The 13,178-nt window shown below is 44.4% G+C and overlaps 1 protein-coding gene across 3 annotated transcripts; it reads right to left on the reverse strand.

The window, feature by feature from the left end:
* Positions 1-2,950: 2,950 nt before the first annotated feature.
* Positions 2,951-6,433, reverse strand: si:ch211-198g14.4. 3 transcript variants are annotated; one of them, XM_087243466.1, is made up of 6 exons: positions 6,328-6,433; positions 4,730-5,627; positions 4,590-4,628; positions 4,164-4,394; positions 3,992-4,081; positions 2,951-3,838 (listed from the first exon to the last, which is right to left on the reverse strand). In XM_087243466.1, the coding sequence occupies exons 3-6, from the start codon at positions 4,612-4,614 to the stop codon at positions 3,375-3,377; spliced, it is 810 nt and encodes a 269-aa protein (XP_087099592.1). In that variant the 5' UTR covers positions 4,615-4,628; positions 4,730-5,627; positions 6,328-6,433; the 3' UTR covers positions 2,951-3,374. The 3 variants fall into 3 exon arrangements, with proteins under 3 accessions (XP_087099592.1, XP_087099593.1, XP_087099591.1); XM_087243467.1 differs by lacking the exon at positions 6,328-6,433 and having other exon boundaries at positions 4,730-4,791; positions 4,879-5,581; XM_087243465.1 differs by lacking the exon at positions 6,328-6,433 and having other exon boundaries at positions 4,730-4,777; positions 4,879-5,021.
* Positions 6,434-13,178: the final 6,745 nt, after the last annotated feature.

Consider the following 13,178-nt stretch of genomic DNA (forward strand, 5'->3'; position numbering starts at 1 on the left):
AAATTCCCATACAACAACTAGGAAGAGTTGTGTAACTAAATGGATCGATTTGTGTACACTCTATGAACGATTCTCTGTATGTCATGCATGCTTCACGGAGCAAGACAACATCATTTACACCATATTGACACAACTGTTCCTTGAAGTCGAAAACCTCCCCTGAAGTAGTAGCGTACCACGCATCGAACTTTGCCTGATCTTTTTCCGATAGGTTTTCGTAACCATAATACTTTTTGTCAGGATAAGGTCCTACGTAGTTCTCATTTTCTAATCTATTGAAATGATGCGGAAAGTAGCCTTTTTCTGTTGTGGTGAGGTTTAATGCTGCCGGCATCTTAGACAGAGCCATCGGTATGAAGGATATGCTATCTATATAGCGTTGCTTAAATGAAACATCGAACATGAAGATTAATTTACAACCTTTCATGATGATGTCCATTTGAAGCCCTGCTTTACAAAAATATTCAAGAATTAGAAAGGAGTCAAATCCGGATGCGTTATGAGATATGAAACAATAGCCTTCGTATTTGGGTTTTCTGAAATGATCGATCATTTTTTTCACACACTCAGACCCCCCGGCTACAAATCTTTCACCAGAAAACGTTATTGCGCAGACAAAATTTGCTACGTGTCTCCCATTTTCATAACGAGTCTCGAAATCGTAAAAGATGTATTTATTCTGGGTCTCTTTGAGTGGTACTGTCTTAATGAAACACTCGTGTTCTCCACCCGGGACAAGTTCTTCACGACATGCACCACAACGGGTTGGTGCACATATGTGTTTAGACTTTTTCTTATCGTAACGCCTATTACATTTCTTACAGTATTTTATAACGTCGCAAGGTACTTTTTCTCCTTGAAGCACAGGTTTCTTATGTGCATCGTAGCAGTAAGACGATTTGCAGTAGCGCAGACAATCGCTACAATGAATGATTTTTTTAGGTTGCTTGTAACATTCGATGTCGAAGCAGACGTTACAGACGTGTTTGCATTGATGATGCCTACGGTCTGTGAACCCTTTATAGCAGAATTCACATACATACCTAGCACCTATGAATGATTTCAAATTGAGAATCATGTAGTAATGTTCGTCTTGTAAATAAAGGAACACCGTTTTGTTGTGAGGCTCTGTGTTATTTACATATGTTTGTAACACACCGCTGTTTGTCCTATAAAAAACAACAATTTTGATGTCTAACATGTTTTCAAATTTTGTTATGTCGTGAAAACCGACCTTGTCATGGATAGCAAGACCCACTTTATTGTGTATGATTGATGCATGGTTTTCTAATTCACACTCCGGTAATTGAGGCTCCAGAAAATGTGCTATACAGATAGAGAAACACAATTTGTTTGAAATATTTGTAGGTATAAACAAGCTCGTCTTTTTTCTTTTGATTACCTGATCAAACGCCAAATCAGTAAGTTTACGACGAGCGCCACCTCCTCCTAGTCGGTTCATTACAACCTCTGCTTCAATCTCAACAGTTTCGTTAGCTGATAACTTATCATCGCTCTGCAAAATTTTTACAATTTGATCTGTAAAAAGATTAACGTCGTAATCATTACCCGGTGTTAAAACTGCATTTACATCCGATTTCAGGCTGGGGGTTCGAAGGCATAAATTGATGACGCTACCATCGCCGCCAATCTGTCTAGCGAATGATACAATGTCATCCATGGTATCGTGTAAACGTATGTGGTACGATCCTAAATCCTGAGATCTTATTTCACTCATATTCAATATCCTATGCAACGATACACTATTGAAACGAGGCCTTGGTAAAACATGATATTCGTTTACATTACCGCCATCTCTCAACAATGTTTCAATGTCTATCTGTCTTGTTGGCCTATGCCTTAAAGGCTCTGCAACATTTGAGGTTGATGGTTGTTCATCATCGACATTTGACTGTTGTGTTGTTTCAATATCAGTCCTACCGTGTGTTGCATGGCTAGTTGAATGACTGTCGTCGTCATCATCATCATCATCATCAAAACCATCATCTGTCAGTTGGCTGTTAACAGTAGCAGAAGCACTAGTTTCCTGAGTGACTGCACCACCGTTCTGTTCACTGTTTAAAAAAGATTCAACATCTTCAGGCAAATTTAAATTCAATTCCTGTTCTATATACATTTCCAAATCATCCAGATTTGTAATTTGTGAAATAGGAATATTGTTAAATGTTATGTCTCTAGAATTTGGATACATATCTATCATATGCTGAAGAGATGCAAATATGTCTTCATCTCTGTCTGCATCCATTTCGACACCTCTTTGCAGTCTAACAGATAGAGTTTGGTCTGGTTGAATATTGTATGTATCATCTGTACGATTTTCATCATCCATTGTAATTTTTGATTTATTTTATTATTATTTTACAAATATTTTTGTTATTGTTTATTTTATTTCAGACTTTTATGTTTAAATTAGTTTTATTGGTTATTTTAGAATTATTTTGTTTTGTTATTAGATTTTTTCTATTGTTTAACTTTTTTCTTCTGTATTTTATTTATTGTTTTATTTACATTTATCGTTTATTTGATTGCTTAAGTTTTCATTTTATTTATATTTGTTGTTTATTTTAGGATTAATATTTGATGTGTTTATACAATTCAATCTTTATTTATACATATTTAACCATGTTATTAGAAATGGATGTGTGTCAATAATAGGAATACAATTATCAAGTAATGTATATGATTAGCTAGAATAAAACACAATGAAATATTTTATTACATCAATTTTAAAAGTTCAAACACTAAGTTCACAATAAAAACAAACTCCAAGGAATACAAATTTAATATAAATCAACAGCAAAAGTTAAAACACTAAACAGCTGAGTCAATTTAAAGTTCATCAAAATGTTAAACTGAATAAAAATACATCGGTATTACATCAAATTTAAACTCATACACTAAACAAATGAGTAAGTTCTCAATAAAACAATCACAATTGAATAAACATTTAATATAGATCAACAGTTAAACATTTAAGGCAATTTGGAGTACATCAAAATGTTAAGCAGAATAAAACTTGAAAATGGTTTTGTATTACATCAAAAGTTAAAACACTACCAGTTAAATCAATTTAAAGTACATCAAAATGTAAAGTTGAATCAAAATACATTTGTATTACATCAATTTTAAAAGCTCAAACACTAAACAAATGACTACGTTCGTAATAAAAAGAAAGGCAAAGGAGTACAAATTGAATATAGAACAACATCTAAAGTTAAAACACTAAACAACTAAAGTCGATTAAAATTAGAAACGTAAGACAAGTATAGCATTTATCAGAGTATAAAATATGGACTTTTAAGTATTACAATGATGAATGATCGTACAGATGATGAGAATATTTATTTTAGGAATTATTCATCCATCAATGAATGCCTAATAAAAATGAGTAGTTTCGTTATTAACCGATGCCCCCGTTCACTTTTACCCATCAATTGTTGAAGCTCCCCAATTTTTTCATCCATACGTCGCTGTTGCTCAGACAAGAAATCCTTGACATTTTCTATCACACGCTGCTGCTGGCCAATAGAATCCGCTAGAGCATTAATTTTTACCTCATATCTGTCCAGATATTCACGAATCAGACAATAAGCAGGCGACTCGTAAAAGTCTTTGATATTGCTGTGTTTGCTGACGCTACCGGCCTCCTGATTCTGCTGGGGGCGCTGTGGTCTTTCGACGTCTTCCGCGTCTTCTTCTTCTTCTTCTTCTTCTTCTTCTTCTACTGGTGCTTGAAAGGGATAAATCGGCTGATGTGCGCCTCCCTGAGTTGATTCATGATGACCGCTGTTGGAAGCACCTTGTTCGCACCATGGATCTGTATTAAAAAGAAATCAAAATATTGTTTAGTATTGAACGATAAATAATACTTAACAATAAAATAATATTCATTTGTTTTCATTCAACAGTAATTATGTTTATTATATTCTCATTATATTGTCATAATCAATTAAATAAATGGAACACTAACCTTCAGATAAATTAAAATTAATAGCAGAAGGATTTGGTTCTGATGGACTGGCATAAGGACTTAGTGGGCTAGCAAGAGGTGTCCATGGATCTGTGTGTGTGAAAATATGAAAATAATAGCGTTACGCCTGTTATTAAGTGTTTGAAACAAACAAACAAAAATAGGTTATTACCTGATTCTGCGTCTTCATCATCATCCTCATCGGTATCGTATTCTTCTTGCACAGGGGTTTCAGAAATTTTTTGCCTTTTATTTACATATGGTGTGTAAACAATTCTTGGTCTCTTAGGGGCAGAAGTCCCCGGCGCTGCATCAAACTTTTCTTCTCTCAATGATTCTTGTTGCCCCGCAATCTTTTCTTCTTCTTCTTCTTCCACCGTCAAGTCGATAACTTCAATTTTCGCTAAAATAGGAGAATGACAAAAATAAATAAATACAAGTTATTACTCATTCCTACAGTAAACAATAGTGATCCCACATCCGTCAGTGCTGTGGCCTATGCATAGCGCATTCGACCGGTAATCGAGCCTTGTCGCATCAGACGGTTCGAATCCACTTAACAACAAAAATTTTGATTTATTTTAAATAAAAAGCATACCTTTTTGCGTTTGATTATCAAACATGTGAGTCGAAGAGGCTATAAGAAAAAGAGAAACGTAAGTATCAATAATGATAAAATAAAAAACTATTGTCTACATATCTTCAAAACAATAAATATAATTATGGAATAATACTTACAAATACGATTGATGGCATCAAATGCCTCACTTTCGGAAGGATTTATTTCTGTAAGACATAAGCTGATAGAATGAAAATATATCAAACACTGGTTAATGAGGTAGTATACAAACCGCTAGGCAGATGAAAATATATCAATTTCTACTCACGCAATTCCATATCTTCTTCAAAAGTGACAGAGTTGACCCTCTTCAGAAGTTCCACTCGTTATGACACCGTAACTGCGGATTCAAGTTTACTGTGAATTAGGGCAGTATAGGGGGCCTTTTTATGTCAAATGTCGAGAGGCGTTGTCGTATGTTTAAAAGCTGGTTCGGAACGATAAGGGGGCCCCCAAAAAATTAAATAACCTGAGCACGTCAATATTATACTTTGATTATATGAAACTATATACAATCTAATAGATAGTAATAAAACGTAACGACACAAAATATTCATGTAATGTCTTTAATCTTGGTGAAAAACACAAATGAACTTGGTGTAATGCTTTAGTGTAGATATTTGATATAATTATAAAAACAAAACTCTTTCAATATTTTGACTGTTTAAAATTTATACCATACATTATTTCATACTCAGGATAACTATCGTTTTGATAGACTATAATAAAACATATATTTTATTTAGATATGTGTGTGTGTGAATGAAAATTTAAAAATTATAAATATTGTTGTATTACATTTGTATTCATATTCTATATAAATGGATGAATGATAAAAAATAATAATTCGTTGATGTGATAGAATATTTACATCTCATATTTTAACATTTTCGTTTATAATATATAATTAACATAGTCTCTGTTATTACCAATATTAAAAATACTTATAATAAATAACATTAAATTAGTATACAATTTTTTGTTAAAAGTTAATACAATAAAACGTTGTATTCACAACTTTTCTTTCAAAGTTACCGCGTTAACCAACAAATATATTATTTTCGACAATAAAATATAATAAAGAATGACAAGTACATATTTCATAGTGTGACCAATAGATGGTGCTAGATAGCCTTGTATGAACTCTGTATGTTTTCGTAATATGTTACACACCCTGTTTCGTGGAAAAATACTAGTCATTTATCATAAACAACAATATGCGACGAGTCAACAGTCGAACGCGCTTTTTTCTTATCGAGTAAACCATACATGGGTTGTGACTTGTGACATTTCATATTAGCATCAAAATTACAAGACTCTTTAAAAAAGTTTAATATTCCTGTAATATAAGACGTTATTGAAACAAAATATGAATCTTTTCATGTATAAAATTTAACGCGTTAAAACTATACATTTCACTTTAGGAATGTATCTATTACTGTTCAGTACGATTTAAATGATTTTAATCAATGTTTAAACATATAAAGATTGATAGTGGTTATTAAGTGAACTGTCAAATATGATTGAAAATTACTCTTGACCTTAAATTTATAAGTGCATTGATATGTAATACAACTAAAATCGAATATCATATTTTAGTTTTTCAAAAACAAAAATAGTTGTGTATATAAATATATATATATATATATATATATGTATACACACACACACACACACACACACACACACACACACACACACACACACATACACATACATTTATTTGTGTAAATATGTTATATAAATGTTAAACAAAAACAAATTTTAATCTTATTACCGTTTGATCTTTATGTTATATTGTATTCAATAAAAATAGGGTTATACCTAATAAACACAAAACCGTATGTTAAACATCTTATTACTTATTGATTGTTTATTATATTATATATTTTATTGTTTTTATTATATAATAAACAATAATATTAATGATATACGTATGTTAAGCATAAAACCACATGTTAATTATCTTATTACAGATTGAATGTTATATTATATTGTTTGTATTATATAATAATCAATAATATTAATGTTATACATATGTTAAATATAAAAACACATGTTAATTATCTTACTTTCTATTGAACATCATGGTGAAACGCTACACTATAAAGTAATAATAATAATATTAATACTAATATTAATACTATTAATAATAAATTAGCTGATGTATATTTTATTTATTGTGTGCTTTAAGCCTTAATGAAAATGATCATGAGGCCCCTCTCACTCTTCACCCTGCAGGCTTATTATCACACACACACACACACACACACACACACACAGACACACACACACACGCACGCACGCACGCACGCACACAGGCACGTATGCACACACAGTCACACACACACACACACACACACACACACACACACACACACACACACACACACACACACACAAACACATATGAATACAGTTGACTGCATGTTAATAGTTTATTAATTATAATATAATATAATATGATATAATATAATATAATATAATATAATATAATATAATATAATATAATATAATATAATAATATAATGATATAATATAATATAATAATGTAATACTATAGTATAATAGAATAATAATGATATATAATATAAAATAATTAAATGTAATATAAATATTAATATAATAATATATTATAATATAAGTTAATAAAATTTTAATTTTATATAATTTAATATGATATAATATAATACATAATTTTATTTAATAAAATATTAATTTTATACAACTTAATATAATATAATTTGATGTAATATAATAAATATAATTTACATCACTAATTAAATATTAAATAATGATTCTAATAGCATCAATTTAATTTCCGTTATTATTATAATGATATTTTCATTACCTGGAAATAACCTATTATTTTATATTAAACCGATAAAAATCTAATTACCGGAACTATTATTTTATATAAAACCGATAAAAATCTAATTACCGGAATTATTATTTTATATTAAACCGATAAAAATCTAATTAACGGAACTATTATTTTATATTAAACCGATAAGAATCTAATTACCGGAATTATTATTTTATATTAAACCGATAAGAATCTAATTACCGGAACTATAAAGTTTATATAAAAGGGGCGGGGCTTAGACCGGAAGTCCCGCCTTAGGGGCGGGGCTACAATCCATCAAACTTTTTGACAGGTGCCGTCCCATAAGTACTACTCTCCACCTAGGAGCCCCTGACCACAGGAAGCTACCCAGGGGTCCACATCTCTCCCTGGACTTGCAGTGTAGGCCCCAGGGTGCCCCCTGGCCCTCCACCTAGGAGCCTATGACCCAAGCAAGCTACCCAGAAGTCCACCTCACTCCCTGGACTTGCAGTATAGGCCCCAGGGGACCTTCTGGCCCTCCACATAGGGGTCTCTGACCTCAGCAAGCTACCCAGGGGTCCACTGATCTCCCTGGACTTGCAGTATAGGCCTCAGGGTGCCCCCTGGATCTCCACCTAGGGGCCCCTGACCCCAGCAAGCTACCCAGGGGTCCAAATCTCTCCCTGGACTTGCAGTGTAGGCCCCAGAGTGCCCCCTGGCCCTCCACCTAGGAGCCTCTGACCCCAGCAAGCTAACCAGGGGTCCACTTCTCTTCCTGGACTTGCAGTACAGGCCCCAGGGTGCCCCCTGGCCCTCCACCTAAGGGCCCCTGAGCCCAGCAAGCTACCCAGTGGTCCACCGATGTCCCTGGACTTGTAGTATAGGCCCCAGGGTGCCCCCTGGCCCTCCTTCTAGGGGCCTCTGACCCCAGCAAGCTACCCAGGGGTCCACCGATGTCCCTGGACTTGCAGTATAGGCCCCAGGGTGCCCCCTGGCCCTCCACCTAGGGGCCTCTGACCCCAGCAAACTACCCAGGAGACCACCTCACTCCCTGGACTTGCAATATAGGCCCCAGGGTGCCCCCTGGCCCTCAAACTAGGGGCCCCTGACCCCAGCAAGCTACCCAGGGGTCCACATCTCTCCCTGGACTTGCAGTGTAGGCCCCAGGGTGCCCCCTGGCCCTCCACCTAGGAGCCTATGACCCCAGCAAGCTACCCAGAAGTCCACCTCACTCCCTGGACTTGCAGTATAGGCCCCAGGGGAACCCCTGGCCCTCCACCTAGGGGCCTCTGACCCCAGCAAGCTACCCAGGGGTCCACCGATGTCCCTGGACTTGCAGTATAGGCCCCAGGGTGCCCCTTGGCCCTCCACCTAGGGGCCTCTGACCCCAGCAAGCTACCCCGGGGTCCACCTCTCTTCCTGGACTTGCAGTATAGCTCACAGGGTGCCCCCTGGCCATCCACCTAGGGGACCCTGACCCCAGCAAGCTACCCAGCGGTCAACGGATGTCATTGGACTTGCAGTATAGGCCCCAGGGTGCCCCCTGGCCCTTCACCTAGGGGCCTCTGACCCCAGCAAGCTACCCAGTGGTCCACCTCTCTTCCTGGACTTGCAGTATAGGCCCCAGGGTGCCCCCTGGCCCTCCATCTAGGAGCCTCTGACCCCAGCAAGCTAACCAGGAGTCCACCTCCCTCCCTGGGCTTGCAGTATAGGCCTCAGGGTGCCCCCTGTCCTTTCACCTAGGGGCGCCTGACCCCAGCAAGATACCCAGGGGTCCACCTCTCTTCCTGGACTTGCAATATAGGCCCCAGGGTGCCCCCTGGCCACCCACCTAGGGGCCCCTGACCCCACCAAGCTACCCAGGAGTCCACCTCTCTTCCTGGACTTGCAGTATAGCCCACAGGGTGACCCCTGGCCCTCCACCTAGGGGACCCTGACCCAAGCAAGCTACCCAGGGGTACACCTCCCTCCCTGGGCTTGCAGTATAGGCCCCAGGGTGCCCCCTGGCCCTCCACTTAGGGGCCTCTGACGCCCGCAAGCTACCCAGCGGTCCACCGATGTCATTGGACTTGCATTATAGGCCCCAGGGTGCCCCCTGGCCCTTCACCTAGGGGCCTCTGACCCCAGCAAGCTACCCAGGGGTCCACCTCTCTTCCTGGACTTGCAGTATAGGCCCCAGTGTGCCCCCTGGCCCTTCACCTAGGGGCTCCAGACTTCAGCAAGCTACCCAGGGGTCAACCTCTCTTCCTGGACTTGCAGTAAAGGCCCCAGGGTGCCCCCTGGCCCTCCACCTAAGGGCCCCTGACCCCAGCAAGCTACCCATTGGTCCACCGATGTCCCTGGACTTGCAGTATAGGCCCCAGGGTGCCCCCTGGCCCTCCTTCTAGGGGCCTCTGACCCCAGCAAGCTACCCAGGGGTCCACCGATGTCCCTGGACTTGCAGTATAGGCCCCAGGGTGCCCCCTGGCCCTCCACCTAGGGGCCTCTGACCCCAGCAAACTACCCAGGAGACCACCTCACTCCCTGGACTTGCAATATAGGCCCCAGGGTGCCCCCTGGCCCTCAAACTAGGGGCCCCTGACCCCAGCAAGCTACCCAGGGGTCCACATCTCTCCCTGGACTTGCAGTGTAGGCCCCAGGGTGCCCCCTGGCCCTCCACCTAGGAGCCTATGACCCCAGCAAGCTACCCAGAAGTCCACCTCACTCCCTGGACTTGCAGTATAGGCCCCAGGGGAACCCCTGGCCCTCCACCTAGGGGCCTCTGACCCCAGCAAGCTACCCAGGGGTCCACCGATGTCCCTGGACTTGCAGTATAGGCCCCAGGGTGCCCCTTGGCCCTCCACCTAGGGGCCTCTGACCCCAGCAAGCTACCCCGGGGTCCACCTCTCTTCCTGGACTTGCAGTATAGCTCACAGGGTGCCCCCTGGCCATCCACCTAGGGGACCCTGACCCCAGCAAGCTACCCAGCGGTCAACGGATGTCATTGGACTTGCAGTATAGGCCCCAGGGTGCCCCCTGGCCCTTCACCTAGGGGCCTCTGACCCCAGCAAGCTACCCAGTGGTCCACCTCTCTTCCTGGACTTGCAGTATAGGCCCCAGGGTGCCCCCTGGCCCTCCATCTAGGAGCCTCTGACCCCAGCAAGCTACCCAGGAGTCCACCTCCCTCCCTGGGCTTGCAGTATAGGCCTCAGGGTGCCCCCTGTCCTTTCACCTAGGGGCGCCTGACCCCAGCAAGATACCCAGGGGTCCACCTCTCTTCCTGGACTTGCAATATAGGCCCCAGGGTGCCCCCTGGCCACCCACCTAGGGGCCCCTGACCCCACCAAGCTACCCAGGAGTCCACCTCTCTTCCTGGACTTGCAGTATAGCCCACTGGGTGACCCCTGGCCCTCCACCTAGGGGACCCTGACCCAAGCAAGCTACCCAGGGGTACACCTCCCTCCCTGGGCTTGCAGTATAGGCCCCAGGGTGCCCCCTGGCCCTCCACTTAGGGGCATCTGACGCCCGCAAGCTACCCAGCGGTCCACCGATGTCATTGGACTTGCATTATAGGCCCCAGGGTGCCCCCTGGCCCTTCACCTAGGGGCCTCTGACCCCAGCAAGCTACCCAGGGGTCCACCTCTCTTCCTGGACTTGCAGTATAGGCCCCAGTGTGCCCCCTGGCCCTTCACCTAGGGGCTCCAGACTTCAGCAAGCTACCCAGGGGTCAACCTCTCTTCCTGGACTTGCAGTAAAGGCCCCAGGGTGCCCCCTGGCCCTCCACCTAAGGGCCCCTGACCCCAGCAAGCTACCCATTGGTCCACCGATGTCCCTGGACTTGCAGTATAGGCCTCAGGGTGCCCGCTGGCCCTCCACCTAGGGGCCTCTGACCCCAGCAAGCTACCCAGGGGTCCACCGATGTCCCTAGACTTGCAGTATAGGCCCCAGGGTGCCCCCTGGCCCTCCACCTAGGTTCCTCTGACCCCAGCAAGCTACCCAGGGGTCCACCGATGTCCCTGGACTTGCAGTATAGGCCCCAGGGTGCCCCCTGGCCCTCCATCTAGGGGCCTCTGACCCTAGCAAGCTACCCAGGAGTCCACCTCTCTTCCTGGACTTGCAGTATAGCCCACAGGGTTCCCCCTGGCCATCCACCTAGGGGACCCTGACCCCACCAAGCTACCCAGGGGTCCACCTCCCCTCCTGGGCTTGCATTATAGGCCTCAGGGTGCCCCCTGGCCCTTCACCTAGGGAAGCCTGACCCCAGCAAGCTACCCAGGGGTCAACCGATCTCCCTGGACTTGCAGTATAGGCCCCAGGGTGCCCCCTGGCCCTTCACCTAGGGGCCTCTGACCCCAGCAAGCTACCCAGGGGTCCACCTCTCTTCCTAGACTTGCAGTATAGGCCCCAGTGTGCCCCCTGGCCCTCCACCTAGTGGCTCTTGACTTCAGCAAGCTACCCAGGGGTCAACCTCTCTTCCTGGACTTGCAGTATAGCCCACAGGCTGCCACCTGGCCCTCCACCTAGGTGCCCCTAACCCCAGCAAGCTACCCAGGGGTCCACCTCTCTTCCTGGACTTGCAGTATAGGCCCCAGGGTGCCCCATGGCCCTCTACCTAAGGGCCCCTGACCCCAGCAAGCTACACAGTGGTCCACCAATTTCCCTGGACTTGCAGTATAGGCCCCAGGGTGCCCCCTGGCCCTCCACCTAGGGCCCTCTAACCCCAGCAAGCTACCCAGGGGTCCACTGATGTCCCTGGACTTGCAGTTTAGGCCCCAGGGTGCCCCCTGGTCCTCCACCTAGGGGCCCCTGACCCCAGCAAGCTACCCAGGGGTCCACATCTCTCCCTGGACTTGCAGTGTAGGCCCCAGGGTGCCCCCTGGCCCTCCACCTAGGAGCCTATGACCCCAGCAAGCTACCCAGAAGACCACCTCACTCCCTGGACTTGTAGTAAAGGCCCCAGGGGAACCCCTGGCCCTCCACCTAGGGGCCTCTGACCCCAGCAAGCTACCCAGGGGTATACCGATGTCCCTGGACTTGCAGTATAGGCCCCAGGGTGCCCCCTGGCCCTCCATCTAGGGGCCTCTGACCCCAGCAAGCTACCCAGGAGTCCACCTCACTCCCTGGACTTGCAGTATAGGCCCCAGGGGACCTTCTGGCCCTCCACATAGGGGTCTCTGACCTCAGCTAGCTATCCAGGGGTCCACTGATATCCCTGGACTTGCAGTATAGGCCTCAGGGTGAACCCTGGACCTCAACCCAGGGGCCCCTGACCCCAGCAAGCTACCCAGGGGTCCAAATCTCTCCCTGGACTTGCAGTGTAGGCCCCAGGGTGCCCCCTGGCCCTCCACCTTGGAGCCTCTGACCCCAGCAAGCTACCCAGGGGTCCACCGTTGTCCCTGGACTTGCAGTATAGGCCCCAGGGTGCCCCCTGGCCCTCCACCTAGGGCCATCTAACCCCAGCAAGCTACCCAGGGGTCCACTGATGTCCCTGGACTTGCAGTTTAGGCCCCAGGGTGCCCCCTGGTCCTCCACCTAGGGGCCCCTGACCCCAGCAAGCTACCCAGGGGTCCACATCTCTCCCTGGACTTGCAGTGTAGGCCCCAGGGTGCCCCCTGGCCCTCCACCTAGGAGCCTATGACCCCAGCAAGCTACCCAGAAGACCACCTCACTCCCTGGACTTGTAGTAAAGGCCCCAGGGGAACCCCTGGCCCTCCACCTAGGGGCCTCTGACCCCAGCAAGCTACCCAGGGGTATACCGATGT

This window comes from Danio rerio, chromosome 3 (assembly GCF_052040795.2).
Source record: "Danio rerio strain M-AB ecotype USA chromosome 3, GRCz13ab, whole genome shotgun sequence".
NCBI classification, from domain to species: domain Eukaryota; kingdom Metazoa; phylum Chordata; class Actinopteri; order Cypriniformes; family Danionidae; genus Danio; species Danio rerio.